This window comes from Spermophilus citellus (assembly GCF_964194105.1).
Source record: "Spermophilus citellus genome assembly, chromosome: 15".
Taxonomy (NCBI): domain Eukaryota; kingdom Metazoa; phylum Chordata; class Mammalia; order Rodentia; family Sciuridae; genus Spermophilus; species Spermophilus citellus.
In genome coordinates this window covers 96,652,274-96,676,524 of record NC_138195.1, presented here as the reverse complement: position 1 = coordinate 96,676,524, position 24,251 = coordinate 96,652,274, and the positions used below count along the sequence as shown (strand labels likewise).

The 24,251-nt window shown below is 60.7% G+C and overlaps 1 protein-coding gene across 2 annotated transcripts in view; it reads left to right on the top strand.

Annotated features, from left to right (window-relative positions):
• STK32C (serine/threonine kinase 32C) overlaps positions 1 to 23,605 on the top strand; it is an 81,642-nt gene extending 58,037 nt beyond the window's left edge. For both annotated transcript variants that reach the window (XM_081267304.1, XM_081267305.1), the window contains exons 3-12: positions 6,583 to 6,734; positions 11,062 to 11,235; positions 12,112 to 12,149; positions 12,250 to 12,339; positions 12,783 to 12,886; positions 13,556 to 13,672; positions 14,750 to 14,875; positions 14,949 to 15,080; positions 22,244 to 22,311; positions 23,007 to 23,605. In XM_081267304.1, coding sequence (XP_081123430.1) covers positions 6,583 to 6,734; positions 11,062 to 11,235; positions 12,112 to 12,149; positions 12,250 to 12,339; positions 12,783 to 12,886; positions 13,556 to 13,672; positions 14,750 to 14,875; positions 14,949 to 15,080; positions 22,244 to 22,311; positions 23,007 to 23,151 — 1,146 coding nt within the window. In that variant the 3' untranslated portion in view covers positions 23,152 to 23,605. The remainder of the gene's footprint in view (positions 1 to 6,582; positions 6,735 to 11,061; positions 11,236 to 12,111; positions 12,150 to 12,249; positions 12,340 to 12,782; positions 12,887 to 13,555; positions 13,673 to 14,749; positions 14,876 to 14,948; positions 15,081 to 22,243; positions 22,312 to 23,006) is intronic.
• Positions 23,606 to 24,251: the final 646 nt, after the last annotated feature.

Here is a 24,251-nt window from a genome sequence, read left to right as displayed (position 1 = left end):
CCCCTGGCTACATTAGGAGGGGCCAGGAGGCGCAAGCCTGCCGCTGGGACCCTTTCCACCCTGCCTAGGCCCCCGCAGGGCCTCCCGCTCCCACCCCAGCCCCACTCCAGCCAGGGGTAGGAAGAGGCCTCCGTGACCTCTGCGGAGCTTGCCCCCTCCTGGCACTGCCTGGTTGTGTTGGCTGTGGATCCAGAGGCTGGGATTCCAGGCCTGACTGTCCCAGGGACAGTCCATGGATGCCCAGGGCAGGGGGAGGTGGTCTGAGCGCAGACGTTGCCTTGGTGGGAGGCAGGGAGGGCCACTAGGCAACAGAGACGCAAGCAGGGGGAGAGGGCCCTTAGAAGAGCAGGTGAGGTGCCTGCGTGTGCCCGAGCCCCGGGAGGTCCGCCCAGGCCTGTGTGAAGAGTGTCCCTCTCCTGGGGAGGCTCCTGGTCATGAGTTTGCTGGAGGGAGAAGTCCTCTCCTGTGTTTGCTGGAGTTGAGGCGCCTTTGGCTCCGAGTGGCAGTGCTTGGGGCTCGGCCTGAACCCTTGTGTGCCCTGGACTGCGTCCTCGCACGCTGGCGGCCCTCCTTGCCTTGCTCCCCACCTCAGGAGGGTCAGGGCAGCTGGGCCCTGGGCCCGGGCCCTCAGTGTAGGGCCTTCTCTGGAAGCCCCCTCCTGGTGAGGCCCCATCCGCTTCCCAGCAATGGAGCGGACCCCGAGAGCTGGGAGCCTGCCCACCCCCAGGCCCCTGCTCCCGAGCTGGTCTGGACAGCTGTGTCCATCCTTCCTGGGGACGGTCACTGTCCACAGGGCTTGTCCTGTTCAGGGATGCTGCCTCGCCCTGCTGTCCAGCAGTTATTGGGACAGATGCCCACTCTGCGAAGTCCAGGGGTGAAAGAGCCCTCAGCACCAGGTGCTCCCCCCCGCAGGCTGCCTAGTGCAGCTCTAGGGGTCCCCTTGGGCTCCCAGGGCTGGGCCTTCAACAGGGGTTGCTGCCACTCGGGAGGCTGTGGGACTCCACCAGCCTCTGCACTTAGCAGGCGAAAGCCGGCCCACCCGTTTCTCCCAGCACTCTCCCTCACCCTGTGGCCCTGGGCTGCTGCCTGCTCAGGGGCTGCCACTCCTGGGGAGGGTGGCTGGGGAAAGGTGAGGGATGGCCTGGGGCAGTAGAGGGCAGCGGGGCTGGGGACAGGTGCTGAGGCTCTTCACCATGCGTGCCTGGGAGCTCCCCAGGACTGGTGAGCCTGAGGGACGCTGGCTCCCCAGGGTCCTTGGAGGATGCAGCTGGGGCAGCCTCTTGGAAGGAGGAGAGTGGAGACTAGGGGCTGCTGGACGTAGCTGGCACTGCCATCCTGCACAAGGTGCCCAGCTCTGCATAGGGGGTCTTGCCCCCCCAAAAGCCTTGCCCAGATGGCCACTCCAGGTGGCCTCCACAACAACTGGGTGCTTCTCCAGACCCATCCAGGCACTGAACCTCGGTTTCTGTGGTGTCTGACGCTGGCCACCAGCCAGAGCCCTGGGGGGCGACAGATCCCCCCTGGTCCCCTGTGGCTCCTTGGCAGTGCCTGGGGCTTTTGGGCTCCCCCAGGTGGGATTAGAAGCAGTTTCATTAGAGTCTAGAGGGTGTAAGTACCTGTTGTCAGGGATTTGCTTTCTGAAGAACAAAAATTACTTGGAAAGAAGAAGAGCTCAGGTGAATCACTCACATCTGCAGAACACGTCAACAGCGTTGAGTACAGTGCAGTCCCTGCCGTCGCCCGCAGCCCCCGGTCTGCAGCTCACCCCTCTCAGGTCCGACTGCTTCCTCTCCACCTGGGCTGGGGTGGGTTGTTGGAGGAGAGGGTTCCGTCAGGCCTTCCGTAAGAGGCTGGGGTTTCCACCCACTTCTGAAACACGGCTCTGCTGGACCTGGGGTGCCTGGGGTCCCTGTGGACCCCCACTCCAAGTTGCCTCTCCTCGGAGCCTCCCTGTGGGGGCTGGGGCAGAGCCCATGATGAGGGGCAGGTGAGTGGGCTCTTCAGCTGGACATAGGCCTCTTCTCAGTCCTCCACGAGAGGACACTTAGATGGAATTTCTGAAGCCCACTCAGGGAAATCCCCGCACCAGCCCACGCCGCCTGAGACCCTCAGTTTACATCTTCAGAGAACTTGGTCCCTCACAAACCACATTCTGAGCCACGGAGTGGTGATCCTCCCCAGGGTCCTGGGGACTTGCCCTGTGGCGTGGCCAGGTGTGCAGAGACCCAGAAAGGATCAGGTCACATGGGCAGGCAGCTTTTGAGCAGGAGGCACAAAAGCACCAGAGTAGCCAGGGTTGGCCCTGCTGCGAGGGCCTCGAGCCCCTGGCACCCCACAGGTTGGCCCTGCTGGGGAGGCGCTGCCCCCACCTGCCTTCCTGACACCAGCACCAGGAGCTGGGCCAGTGCCGCTTGCTCTGAGCCCTGCCAGCTCCCCTGGGCAGCAGGGCCTGCATCCCTCCCACCACCCAGCCTGCTGCTGCACGGCCCTGCATGAATGACCCTCTGCGTCCCTCCACGTGTGCAGTGGACCGTCAGGCGGGAAGGGACCATCACTGTGTCCAGTGCTGGAGCCCATTTCTGCGGCGGTTCCTGGGCCCTGTAAGTAGAGCTCACTTCCTCCCCCTGCTGGAGGTAACTGGACTGGAGACGGACAGGCTGCTCTGCTGCCGGCCAGCGCTGATGGCCAATGCCTGTGATTCAGCTCCCAGCGAGCAGAGTGAAGTCCCCGCCGAAGAAGGGCCTGGAGCCGAGGCCAGGTGGGCTGGTGGCCTGCTGTGGTGGACGCTTATTTTCATCCTGAAATTTCCGACTGGCTTTCAAAATAATAATTTAAAAAACAATTGTAGGTGTTTCATGAAAAGGTCCCTCGCGGCTCTCTCTGCCGAGTGGCCTTCCAGCACATGGCGCATGCTCTCTTATGGCTCCCATGTGTGGCCTGCAGCTGGCTCTGCTCTGGGCAGGCATGGCGCCCACGTCCTTAGGGACCGTCATCTGCCCACTTGCTGGCTTGCAGCTTGGTGTGGGGCAGGTGATGGCGAGGCCTGGCTCAGAGCCCTCGATGCACAATGGCCACACCAGTACCTGTGACCCTACAGCCTAGATCTCCTTGGGCTCTCCCAGGCCTGTGTGGAGTGTGCTGCCCTCTGTCCTGCTCCTGTGACCCCCAGTGACCCTGGGAACAGAGGGAGGAAGGGTCCTTGTCCTCACCCTCAGGACCACGTCTCAGGGAGGGGGCTCCAGGGACAGCCTGGATGAGTCCAGCCCTATACTGCAGTCTCAGTAAGAAGACCCCGTGGAGTGTCTCTTCACACAGTGCAGGACCCTCGGGCGGCAGGAGATCCTGCAGCTGCACGTGGACATGTGGGGATGCCTCCCATGATGGCTGTCAGTAGCGGGAAGGAGGGTGTAAGGACCAACTCCTTCCTGGGTCTCCCTAGATGGCTGCCAGGTGCCCGCATGATATTAGTCCCCGTCTTCTTCTAAGGACAGCTAAGGCAGCCATGTTTCCCACAAACTCTTCTTGCAGGCGCTTGCCCCAGCGGGAGGGGCTTCCTGGAGCCTGTGTGCGTTGCCCTGGGATCCGCAGCACCGTGCTCAGGGCTGCTGCCTGGCCCTGGAGCGCATGTCGGTGAGACAGAGGCAGGAGGCGCTGTTTGCCTGGTTTTCTTTGTTTGCCCTACTCTGAGGACCAAGCCCCCGCCTCCGAGGACCAAGCCTCCGCCTCCTAGGACCAACCCTCTGCCTCCAAGGAAAAGCCTCCACCCTCTAGGACCAAGCCCCCACCTCCTCCGAGGACCAAGCCTCCGCCTCCAAGGAAAAGCCTCCACCCTCTAGGACCAAGCCCCCACCTCTTCCGAGGACCAAGCCTCCGCCTCCTGGGTGCTTCAGTCAGAAAGGCCCGGAACGCAGGGAGCAGAGCAATGCAGCATGGAACAGGACAGCAGAGGGAGAAGGCTGTGTGAACGCAGACGGGTGGGAGGTGTTGGAGCTGCGACCTGCGGCCCCGTCCTCTGCACTGTGGTTGGCAAGTGCCCTCAGGGGACAGAACATCAGGGGATCCTAGGGGCCAGGCAGGCGAGGCGCGGGGCACATGTGGATCGCTCCAGGTTTGGCCGCCCTGAGACCCCAGTGTCGAGGTGCTCTCTGGCTGGACTCCACGTCTGCACGTCTGCACCTTTGCACGTCTGCACCTTCTGTCCCCACAGCCTGCGCTGGCGCTGGGCAGGGCCGGGCGCTGTGGAGCTCGGGCTGTTACTGGGAGCGCATGTGTGCCCTTCCCCTGGGAGGCATGTGGCCTCGCCTTCTCGGCTGTGTGGCCTCGCGTGTCAGCACCTGGAGCCCAGGTCTGTGTGTCAGCCCATTCTGATTCTCCAGGGGACAGTCCACAAGAGGTAGTGTCCTCTGGGCAGCGTCCCCACACAAGCCACACGTTTTCTGAGAATGGCTGGCTGCCTGTGCCCTACAGCTGGACAGTGGTGTTGACCTGCCACCTGCTGGAATGCTGGCCTGGGGCCTGGTGTCAGGGCCTCCCCGGCTCAGCGCTCCCAGAGGACCCAGCCAGGCGGAGAGCCCCTGAGGGAACCCTGTGGGGAAGAGTCGAGGGGTCCTGCAGCACTGGGCTCTTCCCCTGTCCTGAGCCAGGAGTTCTTTGGACAGCCCTCTTGCCCTTTAGGGCCCTACCTGCAGCTTTCTTCCTGGGCCCTCAAATATTGGCCGGGGGGAGGGGACAATCCAGTTGCCCTTAACATAGCTCAGAAATCCCGAGAAAGAGCGTTTCCAGGGCCAGTGCGATAGCAGATGATCTGGCTTTGCATCGGCCAATTGCACTGTCCAGCACATGTCTGTCATTGCCTAGTGCCACTGGTTTTCGTCTTCTCCTTTGTCACTGTGCATTTCTGGGTGACTTATCACCTTGGGAGGTGATGGGAAAAACACAGGGCACAGGAAAATGCAAGTTAAACCTGGTATCCAAGGTCCTCACGGCGGGTCTGGGTTCCAGCTCAGCCTGTGCTGGGCTGCAGTGTGCCTCTGGGTCCGGTGCTGGTGTGTGTGCGGTTCCTTGGAAACCACAGCCGCGGCCATGTTTGGATGAGGAGGGAGGTTTAGGCTCAGGGGTGAGAGAAACTGCCCAGAAACCCTGAAGGCCGGCAGTCACCCAGACAGACCCAACACCGGGCTGCAGGGTGGGGCTGTGGAGCGACTGCCGCATCTGCTGCCAGAGAGACCACAGCCTGGGGGCACCGGCTGCCTTCCATTCCTGCCCTGGCAGCCCTACCAGCTCCGTCCCTCTGCAGCGTGGGGTGGATACCGCGGCTCAGCTTTCTTGTTTGGTGTTATAAAGATTGTCGTGTATCACTGAAGTCTGTCTGAATGTCACTTTGGTGCTTCCTGAGCATTCATGGAACTTACCTGCCTGTGCCCAGCAGGTGCTGGGGTCATGGTGTTGGGCAGTCTGGTGGCTATGCATAGGACGGGGACGAACATCCTCAAGTGCAGGAAGCTAGGGTGCGTTTCCAGGAGGGAGAACACAGATGGTCTCCTCTCGGGTGGGTCAGAGGATTGCCCCGAGGTGATCAGAGGGCACCACTGAGACATCTGCCTCTGGGTGAGGCACTGGGGTCTCGCACCCTGTGAGCTCCAGATTCATCATTTCCCCGGACTCCCCTAGCCGTGCTTCTTGAAGACCCTCAGAAGTGCTCTGGCCACTTGGGCACCCGTGCAGTGCCACCTGCATGGACAGCCCACCCTGTGGTTTGAGCCCACGCTGGGTGCTCTCAGGCTTGGCCTTCTGTGTGCAGAGATGCCCTTCACAGCCTGTCCTGCTGTGGGCTGGCCCGGTCCTTGCAGAGCTGTGTAGCAGGTGCTCCTGCCCAGCCACCCTGTTGAGATGCCCTTGGCCTGCTGTGTGCGTCGCACAGGGCTCGCCATGCCTGGAAGGGTCTGGGTGTGGGTTCTGTGGCCAGCACCCAGTGCCTCAACTCCAGTTTCCCTTTGGAGAGCCTGTCCTTGATTCTGACAGATGTTCCTTGGCCACAGGAGACCCAGCTTCTCACTTCTCTGCCCTAGTTTTCTCTGCCCAGCAGCCAATTAGCAGTACATTAGCAAGGTCAGCATGTTGGCTGACACCACAGTTCAGTGCCCGGAGAGCATGCTGGGAGGGCTGTGTGGGGCCCAGGCCACACAGGGCTTCTTGCTGCCGTGCACTGATGGTCCTGGGGTTGGCGGGGGCTTCCTGGGGGCTGTCTGCCGAGTGGGTTCTCTCGTCCTCCCCAGCAGCCCTCTGAGCCATGTGCTGATCTGAGCCCTAGGAAGGGAAACTGGGGCTGGGGAAGGAGGGGCCCCCTGCCTGGGTCATAGCTGGTAAGGACTCGTGCAGTGCTCCCTCCATGGGCCAGGCCACTGCAGGCCCGGGCTCAGGCCTAGCTGCTCTTTCCCTGGGACCCTGTCTGTCTGCAGAGTGCCTGTTCACAGCCCTGTCCCACTACAGCTGGAGACCCTGGTCCTCTCAGAGTGGTCCTGGGGAGGGAGGGGCTCGGAGCTCCGCCCCAGGTGTGGTGCTGAGTAGTGCTTGGCCCTCCAGGTGTGCATTGTGCAGAAGCGGGACACGGAGAAGATGTACGCCATGAAGTACATGAATAAACAGCAGTGCATTGAGCGCGACGAGGTGCGCAACGTCTTCCGGGAGCTGGAGATCCTGCAGGAGATCGAGCACGTCTTCCTGGTGAACCTCTGGTGAGCGCCCAGGGCCTGCACCGCCGCCTGGGCAGAGGGACTGCCAGGGCTGGATACCATCCACATCCTCTTCTGCAGAGTGCCCTCCCTGCTGCTCCCTGGCCTTGAGCCTCTGGATCCTCCGTACCTCCCCTTCCAACCATCTCGCCTTCCTCTGCCCAGGGCCAATGGGAGGCCAGGGGCCTGGGCACACTGAGGCCAATGCAGCATCTCCCCTGGGCCTGCTGGGAGCCCAGAGCTTCCAACAGTGGAGATGTGTTCCCCATAGGTGTCTCGCACTGAAGTGGGGCCTGGTGTCTGTCAGGGGTTGACCTTGAGTTCCTTGCAAACCTGCAGGCCCTGGGGAGTTTCACCCCCCTCTCTCCCCCCAGAGCAGGGGTCCTCCCTGACCCAGGGGTCCTCTCCATGGTGGGTTCTGCTCTGTGATGTTCTCTCATATAGGTGCAAACAGTCCATGGAGCACATGGGGGAGCCCTGGCCAAGCAGCCTCTGGAAGGTTTAGGAGCCCCTCTCCCACAGGCCACTTGCAGGGAGAGGCAGCCCAACTCGTGCTAGGGATGAGGGAGGGCAGGTGTGTTCCTCTTGAGGTGGACCTGGGCAGCTCTTCAGGGAGTAGCCAGAGCTCAGGTGCTTGTCTGGGTCCCCACAGTAGGGTGAGAGACTTCAAAGTGGGCAGCAGCCCTCCCCAGGGGCTGCATGACATGGCTCAGGAGCAGTGTCATGAGGCTGTGCTCCATAGTGACAGGGGTGAGTGCCTGGACAGGCAGCTGGGGGAGAGGGCGTGCTGACCTCAGGCCCCAGGCTGCCCAGGCTGGTTTCCAGGCAGGAGAGGGTCTGGTGGGCCTGTCCACATCCTTGTGGTCGTGGTCTGTCCTGTTTCAGCATCCCAGGGCCTAGGCCTAAAGGTAGGGGACACAAGCACCAAGTGCCGTTAAGCCTGCCCTTCACCTGTGGCCACGGAGGACTTCTTGTGAAGGGAAGGACCTCAGATCTCCCTCCTCTGTGGCCCTGGGGCCTTCCATCTCTGAGAGCAGTGTTGCCTAGTGGTCAGGAGCACAGGCTGCGGGGTTGGATCCTCCTCCCCCTGCCAAGGACAGCACACCTAAACTCCCTGTTCTGTTTACCTGTGCAAAGGGGGTCGAGTGGTGCTGTGCTGCCTTCTGGAGCGTCTGTGTGGGCGGAGCTCCAGTCTGTGTGGGCGGAGCTCCAGTCTGTGGGTGGAGCTTCAGCAGGAGGCCTCCAGTCACCCTAGTCTTCCACATGTTTTCACTCCGGCTGCAGAACTCCCAGCTCACTGCCAGCTGCTGGGGTGGCCCACTATCATAGGGCCACACGGGCAGGAGCATCATGGCCTAGCCTCCAGTTGGGGCCACAGGCTCTTATTCACGGCTTTCTAGGACCCTGGGCCCTTTCTGTAGCCTGATGTCCTGATCCCATTGGTCTGGGCTCTCTACCTGGGCTCTCTTTCCTAAGCCCCAATCTGTACTGCCTCCTTGAGGTCACCCTCCACTGAGGATGAAGTCAGGATGGCTTATGGAGGGCAGCAGAGGGACAAGGCATAAAAAATGAGTTCCTTGTGATTTTTTTCTTGAAAAAATCCAGTTCTTTAAATGTTACATCTGAGAGCTCTCAAAAGAAATTACAGAGCAGAAGGAGGACTGTAAAGTGTTGCTTAGCTACCACCATCATCATCACCACCATCACCATCACCACCATCACCATCATCATCACCACCATCGCCATCACCACCATCACCATCATACCATCACCACCATCACCACCATCACCATCATACCATCACCACCATCACCACCATCACCATCACCATCATCGCCATCATACCCTCACCACCATCACCACCATCACCACTATCGCCATCACCACCATCACCATCATCGCCATCATACCCTCACCACCATCACCACCATCACCACTATCGCCATCACCACCATCACCATCATCGCCATCATACCCTCACCACCATCACCACTATCGCCATCACCATCATCACCATCATACCATCACCACCATCACCACCATCACCATCATACCATCACCACCATCACCACTATCGCCATCACCATCATCGCCATCATACCCTCACCACCATCACCACCATCACCACTATCGCCATCACCACCATCACCATCATCGCCATCATACCCTCACCACCATCACCACCATCACCACTATCGCCATCACCACCATCACCATCATCGCCATCATACCCTCACCACCATCACCACCATCACCACTATCGCCATCACCATCATCACCATCATACCATCACCACCATCACCACCATCACCATCATACCATCACCACCATCACCACTATCGCCATCACTATCATCGCCATCATACCCTCACCACCATCACCACCATCACCACTATCGCCATCACCACCATCACCATCATCGCCATCATACCCTCACCACCATCACCACCATCACCACTATCGCCATCACCATCATCGCCATCATACCCTCACCACCATCACCACCATCACCACTATCGCCATCACCACCATCACCATCATCGCCATCATACCCTCACCACCATCATCACTATCACCACCATAACCACTATCACCATCACCACCATCACCACCATTGCCATCATACCCTCACCACCATCATCACTATCACCACCATAACCACTATCACCATCACCACCATAACCACCATTGCCATCACCACCATCACTATTATCACCACCACCATCACCACCATCACATTATCATCACCATCACCACCATCATCATCACCACCATCATCATCACCACCATCACCATCACCACCATCGCCATCACCACCATCATCACCACCATCACCATCACCACCATCGCCATCATACCATCACCACCATCATCACCATCACCACCATCACTATCATACCATCACCATCAACACCATTGCCATTGCCATCGCCACCATCACCACCATACCATCACCATCATACTATCGCCACAATCACCACCATTATCGCCACCATCACCACCATCGCCATTGCCACCATCGCCATCACCACCATCATCATTGCCATCATCACCGTCACTATTATCATCACCATCATCACCATCACATCATCACCATCACCATTACACCATCACCATCACCATAATCACCACCATCACCATCACCACCAACACATCAAATCACCACCATCACCATCACCACCATCACCATCACCACCATCACCATCACCACCATCACCATCACCATCACCATCACCACCATCATCACCTCCATCACCATCATCACCATCACCACCATCACCATCACCATCACCACCATCACCATCACCATCACCACCATCACCATCACCACCATCACCATCACCACCATCATCACCTCCATCACCATCATCACCACCATCACCACCATCACCACCATCACCATCACCACCATCATCACCATCACCATAATCACCATCACCATCACCACCATCACCATCACCATCACCACCATCACCATCAACACCATCACCATCATCATCACCATCATCACCATCCCATTATTACCACCGTCATCACCATCACATCACATCACATCACCACTGTCATCATCATCACCATCACCATCATACCATCACCACCATCACCACCATCACCACTATCGCCATCATACCCTCACCACCATCATCACTATCACCACCATAACCACTATCACCATCACCACCATCACCATTACCACCATAACCACCATTGCCATCACCACCATCACTATTATCACCACCACCATCACCACCATCACATTATCATCACCATCACCACCATCACTATCATACCATCACCATCACCACCGTCACCATCATACCATCAACACCATCACCATCATCATCACCATCACCACCATCCCATTATTACCACCGTCATCACCATCACATCACATCACCATCACCCTCACCATGGCAGTTGGTGATTAAATACAGTCCTTCCCCCAGCACCACACCAAGGATTCACCTGCACTCTCTCATTTCTTCTTTAACAGCCCTCCAAGGCAGATGTTTCCATCTCGATTTTACAAAATAAACCAGGGCAGCCTGAAATAACCCAGGGACAGACCCTGTGTTTGTGCTCCCCCTTTGTCACTTAGAGACATTTCTGGGCCCTTGCTGGGCCACCTCCAGGACAGGCTGTTCTGCCTTTCCCCAGGATCTCAGCTCAGAGCAGCTCTGAGCAGGGGTAGATTCATTGCCCTTGGCAGGACTGGTGACGGTGGCAGTGGTGTAGGGCTGTGGTCCTCAGGGTGTGCAGGACAGGTGTGGCAGTAGGCGCGACTCTGCTCCCCAGCCATGCACATGCCAAGTCCTCCCTCCTGCCACAGGTACTCCTTCCAGGATGAGGAGGACATGTTCATGGTGGTGGACCTGCTTCTAGGTGGGGACCTGCGCTACCACCTGCAGCAGAACGTCCAGTTCTCTGAGGACACGGTGAAGCTGTATGTCTGTGAGATGGCGCTGGCCCTTGACTACCTGCGCAGTCAGCACATCATCCACAGGTGCATGTGCCTGATGGGGTGGGCCCTCCTCGGTTAGGTGGGGCTGCCGGTTGGGTCAGGCCGCCCGGGGCGTCTGTACTCCAGCAGGACTGGTCTAGCTCCTCTGCCTACCCTTGTCTGAGGACCTGTCCCCAGTGATTGTGTCTGAGCCCATCAGTGCCACCTCCAAGCTCATCTCCTCGTTGTGCTGCTGCTGCTGAGCACCTGGGGGTGGACCCTGTCCAAGCAGGTCCACTTGAGGCTGGACACAGAAGGCCATTAGTCCTCACAGATGGGCCATAGGACCTGCCACATTGTGGTGGCCATCACTGGTCTGTTTAACTACAGGCATTGTGCCATGGCCTAGCAGATGCCCCCTGGCCCCTCTACCATGTCCTGGGGGAATTCAAGTCCATTCTGACATTGACTTAACACAGGTGAAATAAAGGCAGCCACAGAGCAGAATGAAACCTCTTTGGTGGAGTATAAATGCAGCCCTGATCTCTGCCTCTCTACCCTCAGCAATGCCACTGTGTGTCATGATTCAGGTACCCCACAATCACTGTATCCCTGGAAATCAGGGCAGGGTGAGGCCCGAGGCAAATGTGGGAGAGACAGACCTGATCCAGCACTTCTGTGTAGCCCTGGGGCTCCAGGGGGCCAGCCTGGGATCATGGGCTTCATGCTGCAGGGCTTGTCCTGTCTAGACTAGATGGCCAGGTGCTGGTGGCTCCTCTACAGCAGGCTCCCTTGCCAGAAGGGGGCCTCTCTGCCCCCCTCACCAGAGCCCTTAGGCCCTAGTGTTTCCCCAAGGACGAAGCCAATCCCGGTGCCCTGGGCTCTGCCAGGGGCAGAAGTGGTCTGGGCTCAGGACTTGCCCCATCTCTGTCCTTCCAGGGACGTCAAGCCTGACAACATCCTGCTGGATGAGCAAGGTGAGCTGGGAGCCTGGGACGGCAGAGGGAGGTAGTGGGTGTCCCGCCCATAAGGACAGGCCCCCAGTCCTGGGCAGTCACACGGGGGCACTTCTTGCAGGGCACGCACACCTGACCGACTTCAACATCGCCACCATCATAAAGGATGGCGAGAGGGCGACGGCCTTAGCTGGCACCAAGCCCTACATGGGTAAGCCCAGGCAGCTCAGCCCCAAGTCTAGCCCTGCCCCTGGCCCCAGTCCTCACTCCCACCCTGTGGGCCTGCAGGACTGGGCTTGTGCCCTGGCCCTAAAGTCCCAGCATGGTGATGGGGCAGGCCTGACAGATGTCCCAGTGGCTGGTGCAGAGGGGTTTGAGGGGTGCAGGACAGCAATGGAACATGAGGACCAGATGGCCCCTGTCACACCTGGGGTGGGCCCTGGAGGGAGCTGGGTGGGCTGACTCAGCCTCGCTGGGCTGAGGCAGAAGGGAGCTGGCTGTCCCTGGTGGGAAGGGGAAGGGGCAGGGACCACTGGGGCGGGCCTTCCTGTTCACCCCTGGACACAGCCTGTTCTTGAGACCTGTGAGGTGCCCAAGTGTCAGGGTGGCCAACCCCTCAACAGCTCAGCTCTTCTCTCCCTCTCTGTCGGAAAGCTCCGGAGATCTTCCACTCCTTCGTCAGTGGTGGGACTGGCTATTCCTTCGAGGTGGACTGGTGGTCAGTGGGGGTGATGGCCTACGAGCTGCTGCGAGGATGGGTACGGAGCCCTGTGCCACTGCCTGGCCCCTGCCCCCAGCTGGCCGCTCCCTGCCATGGGGTGCCCCAAGAGTCAGGGAGGGACGAGGCTGCCCCAGTCCCCGGCGAGAATTCGCATGTGGCGAAGGGTCTGGGTTGATGATCTCTGCCTGAGCCAGAGAGGAGGGAGCCAATCTCAGGGTTTCCCAGGGACGGTGAGTGGGCCTGCATTTGGCCCCTGCCAGGGGACAGGACAGAGTGTCCAGCAGGGGCTGCCTCCTGGGAACTCACTGCAAGCAAGGCTCCTGTTGGGCCCTGTGCTCCTCCCCCAGGGACCACGGCCAGCCTGGGGCCTTGTACTGCCATCTCCAGCCCCTCTCGGGGGCACCATACCCCCTCAGCCGCCCGATGGGACCCACCTTGAGGAAGCAGCCCCTCCTGGCCCTTTAGGTCCTCTGGGGGGGTGCTTCCTGTCCAGATGGGCTTTGGGGTTGAGATGCAGGGTTCATCCAGACGTAGGCTCCTGTCCCGGCTCTGACAGTGGAAGCCGTGCCCAGGCTTTGCAGGCACCTGGGCTGGGGGTGGGGCTCTGGGGTGCTGGGGGTGGGGCTCTGGGGTGCTGGCACCGTGCCTGGCACTGTCCTGGGTGTCCTGGGGTGAGCACACCTGGCGCAGTGCCTCCTGCCCACAGCGGCCCTATGACATCCACTCGAGCAACGCCGTGGAGTCGCTGGTGCAGCTGTTCAGCACCGTGAGTGTCCAGTACGCACCCACCTGGTCCAAGGAGATGGTGGCCCTGCTTCGGAAGGTGAGCCCCACCTCTCTGCACCCACAAGGATGCGCCCCTCCATGCCCTCTGAGCCCGGGCAGCACTCCTCCCATCACCAGCACTGTGCCCTGGCCCCCATGGCGGCTCTTAGGTCCCAGCTCAGGAAAGCCAGGCTGGTTCCTGGTTGTGTGTTTTGAGATCCAGTAGCAGCTGTGTCTTCACAGCAGCTCAGGGGCACTGGCCCTGGGCCGAGGCACTGGGCACCTTGTCTGTCAGATCCTCGCGGGGAGCCTGGGCGCCGGGGCCACTGGTCACCACACCCACTTCACATGCGGAGAACTCGGGTGTCGGGCCCTCCACACTGCACTCTGGCCTCCTGTGCCCCTGCCTGTCCCCTGGGCAGTGCACATGGCCTGGACCACCCCTCCCAAGGAGCAAACCAAGAAGACCCCAGGTCACCTGTGCACCTCTCAGGGCTGAGCTCTGTCTACAGCAGCAGAGGGGACGTCAGCCTGCAGGGACACAGGGCCATGCTGTGGCCTCAGTAGTACCTACCCCATGGACCAGGCTGGACTAGGAGCTGTTCCTCGCTCAGAGAACCATTCTTAAAGTGGCTGGTGCTTCCAAAAAGAGCAGAGTCAGAGCCTAACCCAGGGTCAGGACAGGGTCTGGCTCCTGGCTGGGCTGGAGGTGCCTAGCTGTCAGAACCCTGCTGCCCGGGCCCCTTGGGGCCTGGAGAGTGTGCACAGGTGGGAGTGGCTTGCATTAGTGACTGTCCACCTGGTACCTGCAGTTGGAGGGAGAGCGTTAGCTGGACCTCTGCTGCCACCTGCTGGTATCCTGTCAGCATGCCCCTGAAGATCCTGCCCTGGGGTGCCAGGGCACCCAGGTCAAATTGTGCCTTGGACCACATGGCTTTGCTGACCGTGATTCTTTCCCTGAAATCAGTGCCACCTTTCCTGTGTGCCCCTTGAGATTTGGATTTCTGAACTCAGGCCTGGCAGGCACCCCCCACCCCTCCCAGGACCTTGGCTTGGGACAGGTGGCCCCTCCTCGGTGGGGTTGGCTCTGGGTCCTGGCTGGCGGGCTGCCCGTCTGACGGGAGCCTCCTTGCAGCTTCTCACGGTCAACCCCGAGCACCGGTTCTCCAGCCTCCAGGACATGCAGGCAGCCCCGTGGCTGGCCAACGTGCCATGGGATGAGCTGAGCGAGAAGAAGGTGGAGCCGGGATTCGTGCCCAACGTAAGCAAGCCTGTGCTCAGAGGGGCCGCAGGGCCAGGCGGAGGGCCAGGCTCAGTGCCCCGTCCCTCCACAGAAGGGCCGCCTGCACTGCGACCCCACCTTTGAGCTGGAGGAGATGATCCTGGAGTCGCGGCCCCTGCACAAGAAGAAGAAGCGGCTGGCCAAGAACAGATCTCGAGATGGCAGCAGGGACAGCTCCCAGTCAGTGAGTGGCGGGCTCACCTTGGGGTGCCCTCCACTGCCCGTGCACGGCATGCAGAGCTCCCTGCACCCTGTTCTGCAGGCATCAGGACGGGACGCACATCGGCAGGTCCAGTGGGTGGTCCTTCTGCAGACCTGAGAAGGCCTGAGGCCCTCCTTCAGCCTCCCAGCACCCTGTCCCCCCATTCTCACAGCTTTCCTGAGCCCCTTGCTCCTTCTGAAATGGGCCACACAGTGACTACTGTCAGTGCTGGCTGTAAGCATTGTGGGACATGCGTGGGAAGTCCTCCACACCACGCCCAGGCACATTGCTGACCAGGTGCAGTGGTGTCCAGGCGCGTCCGTGCCCGGTGCGTTAGTGTCTGGGGCTGCCATGACATGCCAAATGACCATACCCCAGTGGCTGAGACAACAACAGCATTTTGTTTCATGGTTCTGGAGACCCAAGTCCAAAATCAGGGTGTGGGCAAAGCTGTGCGGGGAGGAAGCCCTTTCCTGCCCTGGCGGCTCCTGGGGTGGCTGTCAATCCTGAGCCTTCCTGGGCTGGGGGACAAACCACGGCAGTCTGCCCCCCTGGCTACAAGGACCCAGTTGTGTTTAGGGCCCACTGTACCCTGCCCTGCCCTCATCCTAGGTGGACACCTGTGGATACCTGTATCTGAGTTAAGTCACCTTCATAGGTGGCAGGGTTAGGTCAGGAACAGGTTTCTTGTTGCGGGTGGGGGGGGGCCGCAGTTCAGCCCATAACCCGGGGTAGAGCTTGTGTGCACAGAAGAGAGACTGTGGCTGTGAGTTGGAATCAGGTGACGGTGGAGGCGGTCACTGTCCTCCTGCCCCTGAGTCTGTGTGAGCCTGTGGGGGACACTCAGGGGTGGCCCAGGCCTGGCGAGCCCCTTGTCCTGGGTAGAAGATGGGCATGACTGACTCGGGGTGCAGGGCTGGCGTCATCTCTGGGGTGCTGAAGTTTCTGACGGAACACTGGCCCATCCTCCGTCCCCCTGTCCTGCTGATGGCGCCCTGGAGTTGCAGGTGAGGCGCTAGTCACCAGGTGGTAGGAGGTTCTCCCTTGGAATGGTCAGGCTCCACTTAGGAGGGCACCTCCAGGTCAAGGCCTTGGGGTGCGGGAGCTGCCCCAGGTGGACGGGTCTTCATGAGGAGCCCAGGGTGGGCAGTGAGCAGAGTCCGGAGGGCCACACCAACCTCGGGCAGATGCTGTGGAAGGGAACAGGTGGTGGGGGCCTGGGCCTTGTGCGGGGTCCGTGTGGGAGTGTGGCTGGAGGGTGGACGGTGCTGAGAGGTGCCACTGAGGGGACCCAGTGCTGTTTGGGAAGATTAAGAACCTCGAGCCTGGGTGGTTTTACTTGGCAGTTTTCCTTTGATGCAGCTCACACACCGCACAGTCCACCCACTGGCGTGTCCAGTTCCGTGGTTGCTGCGTTTTCTTGGGGTCTGCCCACCACCGCAGCAGGTGTCAGAACTTCTCCACAAGACAGAGTGGCTCCCAGTGCCACCCCTTGCAGGTCCTGATGTCCCCAGGCTGCTCTCTGCCTCTGGTGAGCTGCTCTCGTGAAGCTGGGCAGCCCATGGTCTTTTGAGGTCGGCGTCTTTCACGTGGCACGGAGACCTCAGTTCAGCCACGCTTTTCCACACGTCATTCTGCATCTCTCTGTTGCTGGACGTCACATCATCTCTATGGGTGGATCGCAGTTCATGTGCCCGTTCGGCCGCTGGTGGGTGTCTAGGGGTTCCCATGAACCGTGCTGCTCTGAACACACGTGTGCAAGTCCTTGCGTGGGCTCGAGTGCTCGCCTTCCCGGGTTGTGCCCAGGAGTGACGCTGTCGGGCCACCCGACACTGCCGTGCCTCAGGTCTCAGAAACCACCATGCTGCCCCACGGCTGCACCGTTCTGATTCCTGGTGGCAGCGTGAGGGCTCCACTCCTCACCCTGCTCTGGGTTGTCGCTTTATGCGTGGTGCCGTGGCGCTGGCAGTGGGTGGCGGCTGGTTAGATCTGCGGTCCCCGACCAGCAGTGAGCAGCGTCTCCTCCAGGGTTCCTTGGACATTTCCTCCAGGAGGCGTCTCCGGGTTCCTTTTAAAGGGGGTTTTCTCCTGGAGGCCACCCGACGGCTCCTCTTACCTGGTGTATTTCCGACCACTCACAGCGGGACGTGCGGAGCGCTGAACTCCTGCCTGCCGTGTTTCTTTCTGTGGTCCGTGGCTTTCTTGTGTTTGTCCCCCCTTGTCCCTCTCGGTCTGCCCTCTCTGGTTTTCATGAAGCACTTTACACGATTCTGCTTCACCTTCTCCCTTAGTGCATCGGTTTACTTCTTTTACAAATGTGGTAGTGGTTGCAGAATTTGCAAAGCACCATTAGCTCCCTTTGGCCTCCAAGAAGCACCGCTCCCACCCGTGGAGGTGCCTCCGGTCTGCTTCTCCATCCTGGTGACATTGCTGCCATGTATTGTCACATTGTTGTCTTAATAGTGATCTTTCATATGGCTTAGGAAGGGAAACGGAAGGTCTTCCCTTCCCTCTGTGCCTCCCTGAGGCTGCCTTTCTGGTGTGGACCCACCTCTGGCCTGCCTACATGCCCCCTGGGGAACTCCCCATGTTCCTAAGGATAGATGCTCTCCGTTGGTGCTCTGAGAAAGTCTCACTTTCCTTTGCATTGGAAGGGTGATGTCCCTGGATTCAGGATTCCAGGCCAGTGCGTTTTCTTTGGATGCTTGGAGCCTCTCCACGCTCTTCTTTCTTGCATAATCCATGACAAGAAGTCTGATGCAGCTCTTTGCTTTGCATTAAGCAGGATCTCCCCCGGCTTCTCTCAGGACTGTTCTCAGTGGCCCTCTGCAGGTGGATGTGCTGGGCCAGGCGTGGGCAGGCTCAGGTTCATCCCGCACGGTGCTCTCTGAGCTTCTTGGATCCGTGGTTTGGTGTCTCACTAATTTTAGAAAATTCTGAGCCATTGTTGGGGCTTGGTTCACCTCTGGATTTGGGGTAGTGACAACCTGTCGTCCCCTCTCTGGTGGGCCCAAGAAGAGTCGTGGCTCTTGCATCTGCTCATCCTTTTCTAGCTGTGAGTGTGGGAGAGGCAGAGCCACAGGCTGTTGACCCGTGTTTCTTTGCAGGGTCGTTCACTTACGCATTCTTGATGCCAGTGCCTTGTCGAGGGTCTGCAGTCTGGCGCTCGGCTCTGCGGCCCTCTTCTGACGGCGTCACTGGGCAGGACTCTTTTCCATTCTGCTTCTGTCTGTTGTCCCGTGTCTTTCTTTTTTTTTTTTTTTCCTGTGCTTTGCCACATCGAGGAAGCATCACCTAAAGTCACGACGATTTCCTTCCCTGTCTTCTCCCAAGCCCATTTTGAGCTGTGTGGTGCCCCGTGAGGTCCTGCGGTGTCCCTCTGCCCGAGGACTTCCAGCCACCCAGCCCCACTTGCTGACAGGTGGTTCTCCCCATTGAGCTGCTTGGCAGTGTGTTCAGAGGCCAGCTGACTGTAAGGGCAGGTTTGCCTGTGGACACACAGCTCTGCCCTGTTGGTCTGCATGTCCCCTCGTGCCTGCACACCCGTCTTGATCACGGCGCCTGTGGACTCAGTGCTGAATTGGGAAGCCACTCTCCGCCTTTGTTCTTTTTCAAGATTAATAGCCTGTTCTGGGTCCCTGGCATTTCCAGCACATCCTGAGAGGTATGGAAGCTTCCTCTGAGCTCCTTAGCAAGTCTGTTACAGAATTAGGGGCCACAGTCTGTCTAGTACCACAGGTAACATCTGGGGTCTCTACTGTGTCTTGGCATGATGTCCACAGATGTGCACAGCCATAAGGATCTGTGTGCATGTGAATCACTCGGGAGGGGGCTCCAGCAGCTGTCCCTCAAGGAATGGGACGCCAGGCGGAGTCCTGTAGAGAGTGGCCTCAGCCTAGCCTGCTGCGGCCTCTGGGTGTGGATGTGATGCAGAGGTGGCCTGCTCTGGGGACCTGGTTGTCCTCAGCCCTACGCTGGCCAGCCACTTGTTAGGGGCCCTCCGGCCCTGTGTGTGTTGGCAAAGGGCTCTCCAGCTGGTCAGTGAAGAAGGCACAGGTGTGGGCACTCAGGAGAGGCCCTGCAGAAGCTGCCAGGAAGACACTGCACAGGCTGCTGTCAAGTGCCTGGAGCCTCCTGAGAGGAGTGCTGTGTAGACAGGGCTCCTGGTGGCTGAGTGTCTGCAACAGCCCACCGTCACCACTCGGAGCCACCTGTTCTAGGAGCCTTCGGGGAGCATCTCCTTGGGCTCCTGGGGCCCTCTCTCCCCCGGAGAGCTGGGGTGTGCAGGTCCAGTGGGTAGGCCCCGCCTCGCCTTGGTCCCCGCCCCCGCCCCCACAGGGCCGGCACTCAGGGCAGAGCGGCTGGCCCTGCTCCCGCGCCCTGGTTCTTCCCCCGTCATGTCTCCCTCAGTGTCAGCATCTCGCTGGCTCCTTCCTGCCCCACACCACACCTTGGACCTCGCCCAGAGGGGCCTGACCTCTGCACACGTGACTTTCCAGAGCAGACTTGCACCTGGGCACTTTCATCAAAATGAGGCTGGGGGTGCAGCACGGCGAGGTGCCTGGATTCCCGGGGCAGAAGCCCACCCCTTCTTGATGATGAAGGTCAGTCCCCTGTCAGGATGGTGCCTCCTCTGGGAGCCACCCCAGTTGCCTGCACGGTGCTCTGAGGCAGTACTTCACAGAGAGGAGAGGGCTCTAGAGATCTGCAGAGCACCCCCGGCCTTCAGCCCAGCAGTCTGCACCTGCTGCACATACTGGCTGAGGAACCCCCGAGACTGGCAGAGACCCCGGGGGACTGGGCTGAGCAACTGCAGGGCTCACGCGTACCACCCAGGTGTCCAGCCACACGCTCAGATGTTGCTCAGGACTGGGGAGGGTGAGCTGCTTCCCAGACCCTGAGACACCTGCCACCGGGCCTGCTTCTCCCCTGCTGTTAGGAGGACTAGCAGTGACACCCCAAGGACCCCATCACTGGTCCCTAAGGGTAACGGTAATGGAACATGCTCCTCCGTGTCAGGACTTGTCTCCCACGCTCTGGGGCACTGACTGACAAGCGCACCGGGACCTGTCACTTCCTCCTACCCGGCAGAGTGAATGCGGTGCCACCAGGGGTGGGAAGGGGGAGCACCATCTGGTGACTGAGGTTCTGGCTACTTTGTGACAGAACGGGGGCAAGGATCTGGAAGCACACTGTGGTCCTTGGGCGAATGCCCGTGTCCCTGCCCCTGGCTGGCTGTGCAGGAAACAGTGCCCCGCCTCTCGGTGGCCACGGGTGCTGTCCCTGCCCGTCTCTGCTGGTGGGTCTGCCCTGGGTCAGCCACTGCAGGTGCAGCTACACAGGGCCCACCCTCATGGCCTCAGCCATCTGCTTCATGCAGGGCCATGATGGGACCACGACCCTCTTGCCCTAAGGTGGAAAGACAGAACCAAGACCAGAGTCTTATCTGTCACTGCCCTGCTGACACCCACTTGGCTCCCCGTCCAGGTCAGAGGTGGGATCTGGAAAGGTGGGGTCGGGAGGTGGGGGAGCAGTTTCGGGGACGGCTGTCTAAGCTCTGTGGAGGGATCGCTGACGTGGAACTGGGCACAGTGGGTGTTGCTGACCTCGTGGCCCAGGTCTCCCAGCGAAGTACTCTGCACCCCAGGCTCAGCGTCCGTCAGCTCTCGTCAGTCCCCTGGCGTGTGTGCATGCTGGGGTGCGATCCCAGCCCCCGTCAGCAGACTTCAGCACAGTGCACCTCACTTGTCACCGTGCTGTACCCCGGGTCTCCAGAACAACCTCGGTAGCTGAGACGTCACCCTTCGCCATCATGGTCCCACCTCCCTCCTGTGAAGGCAGCTGTGTCATGGGCCAGGGGCTGACGGGAGACAGGGCTGCCTGCAACGGGGTCGCCTTGGCTGCCTTCAGCCCCTGGGAGACAGCGCGGGTGGGGCTCTGGGCTGCTGGGCCCGTGCCAGGGGCTCTAGCTGAGCATGTGCTGGGACCCTCTTCCACCAGGCCTGCGAGCTTGCAGCCTCCTGGGTGCAGACATGGCTCCTGGGCAAGCGCGGGGTGCCCAAGGCATGCCGTTGCTGTGACAGGGGGCTTTCCTCGAGGACCGCCACTCCCCGTCATGGCTCAGGTCAGAGGTGGGGTAGGATCTGGAAAGGTGGCAGATGGCTGGCCGCGCCCAGGTGGCCCATCCACCCTGGACCTGCATGTGGACACTGCTTTCGTCTCTGACCCCCGGGAACACGGGGCCCTGTTGCACATCTCCACAGACCCTGCTGCCACCCTGACCCAGGGCCCGTGGGTGCGGTGGCCCACCTCGCTCTGCAGGTTGAGGGCAGCCGCCTGCCTTCTGCTCCTGGGGTGTGTGGCCTCCCCCACAGGTGTGACTGCATCTCCTGTCCTGTGCCCCTCCCCAGATCATTCCTGACCACCCCACCGAAGGGCACATCCTGGGTCCCTACGTGGAGTCGTGGTCTTCTGGATCTTTGCTCTTGAGCCTCCTGACCCTTCCCTTCAGCACTCTCTCAAGGGTGACCTGGAACCACCAGGAGGGACCAGGCAGGTTTCCAAGAGCTGTCCCGCCCAGGTGGAAACCTGATCCTGCGCTTTTGCCAGGAAATGGATTGCCAGCCGGGGGAGAAAGTCCTCATCAGTAGCTGCCCCTAGCCAGCCTCCTGTTGCCCACCTGCAGCCCCCCGCCGGCTCCCAGGCCTGCTCTCCTGGCCTCCTGGTCCATGCTATCCAGGCCTCTTCAGCAAGTGCCTCTCTGACCTGAGCAGGCCCAGCCCTGCCCCTCTGACCATGCTGCTGGAGGGGCCAGCAGCAGACCCTGAGCAAGGCTGGGTGGCATGACCTCTCGGCTCCGCAGGGAGGGGTCTGCTCTTCCCCCAGGGTGAGGGGCCACCTGCAGGCTCGGCTTCACAGGGGAGTCAGGGTCAGTGATCTCTCCCAAGCTCAGGGACAGCCTCCCTGCAGGGCCTTGGCTGGACTCTGCAAGGCGTCCTGAGCGGGCTGGGCTCAGGCTGCGTGAGGCTGCTGCGGAGTGTGAGCGCCCCCTGCAGCACGAAGCGTCCCCCAGGGGCCCGGGCCACGGGCACCAGAGCTGCTGGGGGTGCCGCACCCACCGCCCTCCCTGCGGCTTCCGTCCACAGGAGAACGACTTCCTGCAGGACTGCCTCGATGCCATCCAGCAGGACTTCGTGATTTTCAACAGAGAGAAGTGAGTGGGGCCGAGACCAGCAGCCCTGCGCCATTGAGGAGGCTGGGCAGTGCCCAGGGCGGGAGAGGTGGGAGGCCCCTGTTCAGGTTCCTTGGTGGGGACGGAGTTCCTGGGCACCTGGGGGTCAGCAGCCAGGGTCTGTTGGGGAGACACTCAGCCACTGCTCAGATCAGGCTGATGGCCTCCTGCTGGCCGCCAGGCCCTGCTACTCAGTCTCTCTGGCACTCAGCAAACCTGCCTTGACAGGTAGGAAGGGGGCAGAGAGGGCCCAGGTGGCTGATGGGGCAAGACAGGCCACACAGCTGACAACCTGCCTCGGTGGAGGAAGGGAGGCTGGCGCAGCGAGATGCAGGGTGGGTAGAGGCTCCCCCTTCTGGAGAGGCAGGGAGGGCTTCCTGCAGGAGGTGGCTCTGCACCAGGACAGCAGGATGTGCTGGACAGTGTGAGGCTGGCTGAGGACACTGGCCCGTCCTGGGGATCAGAGAACAGGAGAAGAATGGGCTGTTCCAAAGTCGCTGACCCTAGACTGGGCACTAAGCCAGGCCTCCCTTCAGTTTCTGAGCGTCACGCAGTCAGGCAGAGCTGTCCCCAGGCTCCCTGCTGTGCCCAGCCCGCCTGGTCGGGAGAGGCCCAGCACTGGCCCTGGGGTTACCACACCATGTCCTGAGGAGCGCATCCCTGCGTCCCCTCTCCAGGCTGAAGAGGAGCCAGGAACTCACCCACGAGCCTCTCCCGGCCCCGGAGACTGCAGCTACAGTGGAGGCCACGGCAGACAGCGAGGAGGAGCCTGTGGCCCTGCCGGCCTGCCGCTCCATCTGCCCCTCGGGCGGGAGCAGCTAAGCCGCCTGGGCAGAGAACCGGGGTCTTCAACCTTCAGGCTGCTTTGGAGACTTGGCCCACCAGGGAGGGGGCAGTGGGCTGACGGCCAGGCCTGCCCTCAGCGCTGCCATGTGGGTGCCCGTCAAAGGTGGCAGTTGGACAAGGAGGGCTGGTGCCACCGGGGCCCCAGTTACCGCAGGGTGAAAGGCACGTGAACTGCCTGCTCAGCCCCTCTGCTGGACTGCAGGTCGAGAGGCCAGGGTGGTGCGAACGCGGCTGGAGTCCCCGCTCTCCAGCCCCTAGTGGAGCCAGCTGTACAGTCTCCTTTCCAGGCCCTGCTGCCCAGGCTGTGGGAGGGGCCGCGTTCGCTCCTTCTTGTACACCAAGGGCAGGGCCTCAGGGGAGGGAGTGGGAGGAGAAGGGAAGGCAAGAATGTTTTCTAGATACACACTGTTCCGGCAATTTCTGCTGTTTCTGTATAGTTTTCACCTCTGAGAATTACAACGTAAGAACTTCTCTGTCCAGTGTCTGTGTCCGGAACCCAAGGGGACCCATGCCTGCAGTCACGTGGGGAAGGCTGTGGACTGGGGCAGCTGGGGTGGGTAGTGCACGGAGCAGCTCCTGCTGGGGCACAGCCTCCCCAGGCCTCAGGACCGTGGCATGTACACATCCTGGGGCCCCAGGGCTGGTTTTGGACACCGCCAGGTCAGGGTGAGGTGTGCACACATGCTGCCGGAGGCTGGAGAGTCTTGGGCAGCAAGTGTGGCCCCGGAGGGCTGGGCATCAGGGCTGGACCATGGGCCTCCAGGATAGGACGGCTGCCTGTCATGGTCGCCAGTGTTCTGGAGTCAGACCAGGACTGTGTGAGCAGCCGCACCAGCCTCTCCTGTACTGGAGGAGGTGGGGCCCAGCTCCGTCCATCCAGCGCTCCATCTGCTGCATGGGCTTACTTTGGGGGAGAGGTGCATTACCTATGGCCCTCACAGGACAGCAGCCGCACCGGACACTGTGGCAAGTGTCTGAGTCTGCGCCTGCAGAGCACCTCTGCCCCAGCACACGCTGTCCCCCTGCCCGGCTGGGAGAGGACAAACTGGCTGTGCCAGGAGCAGAGCCGCAGCTTT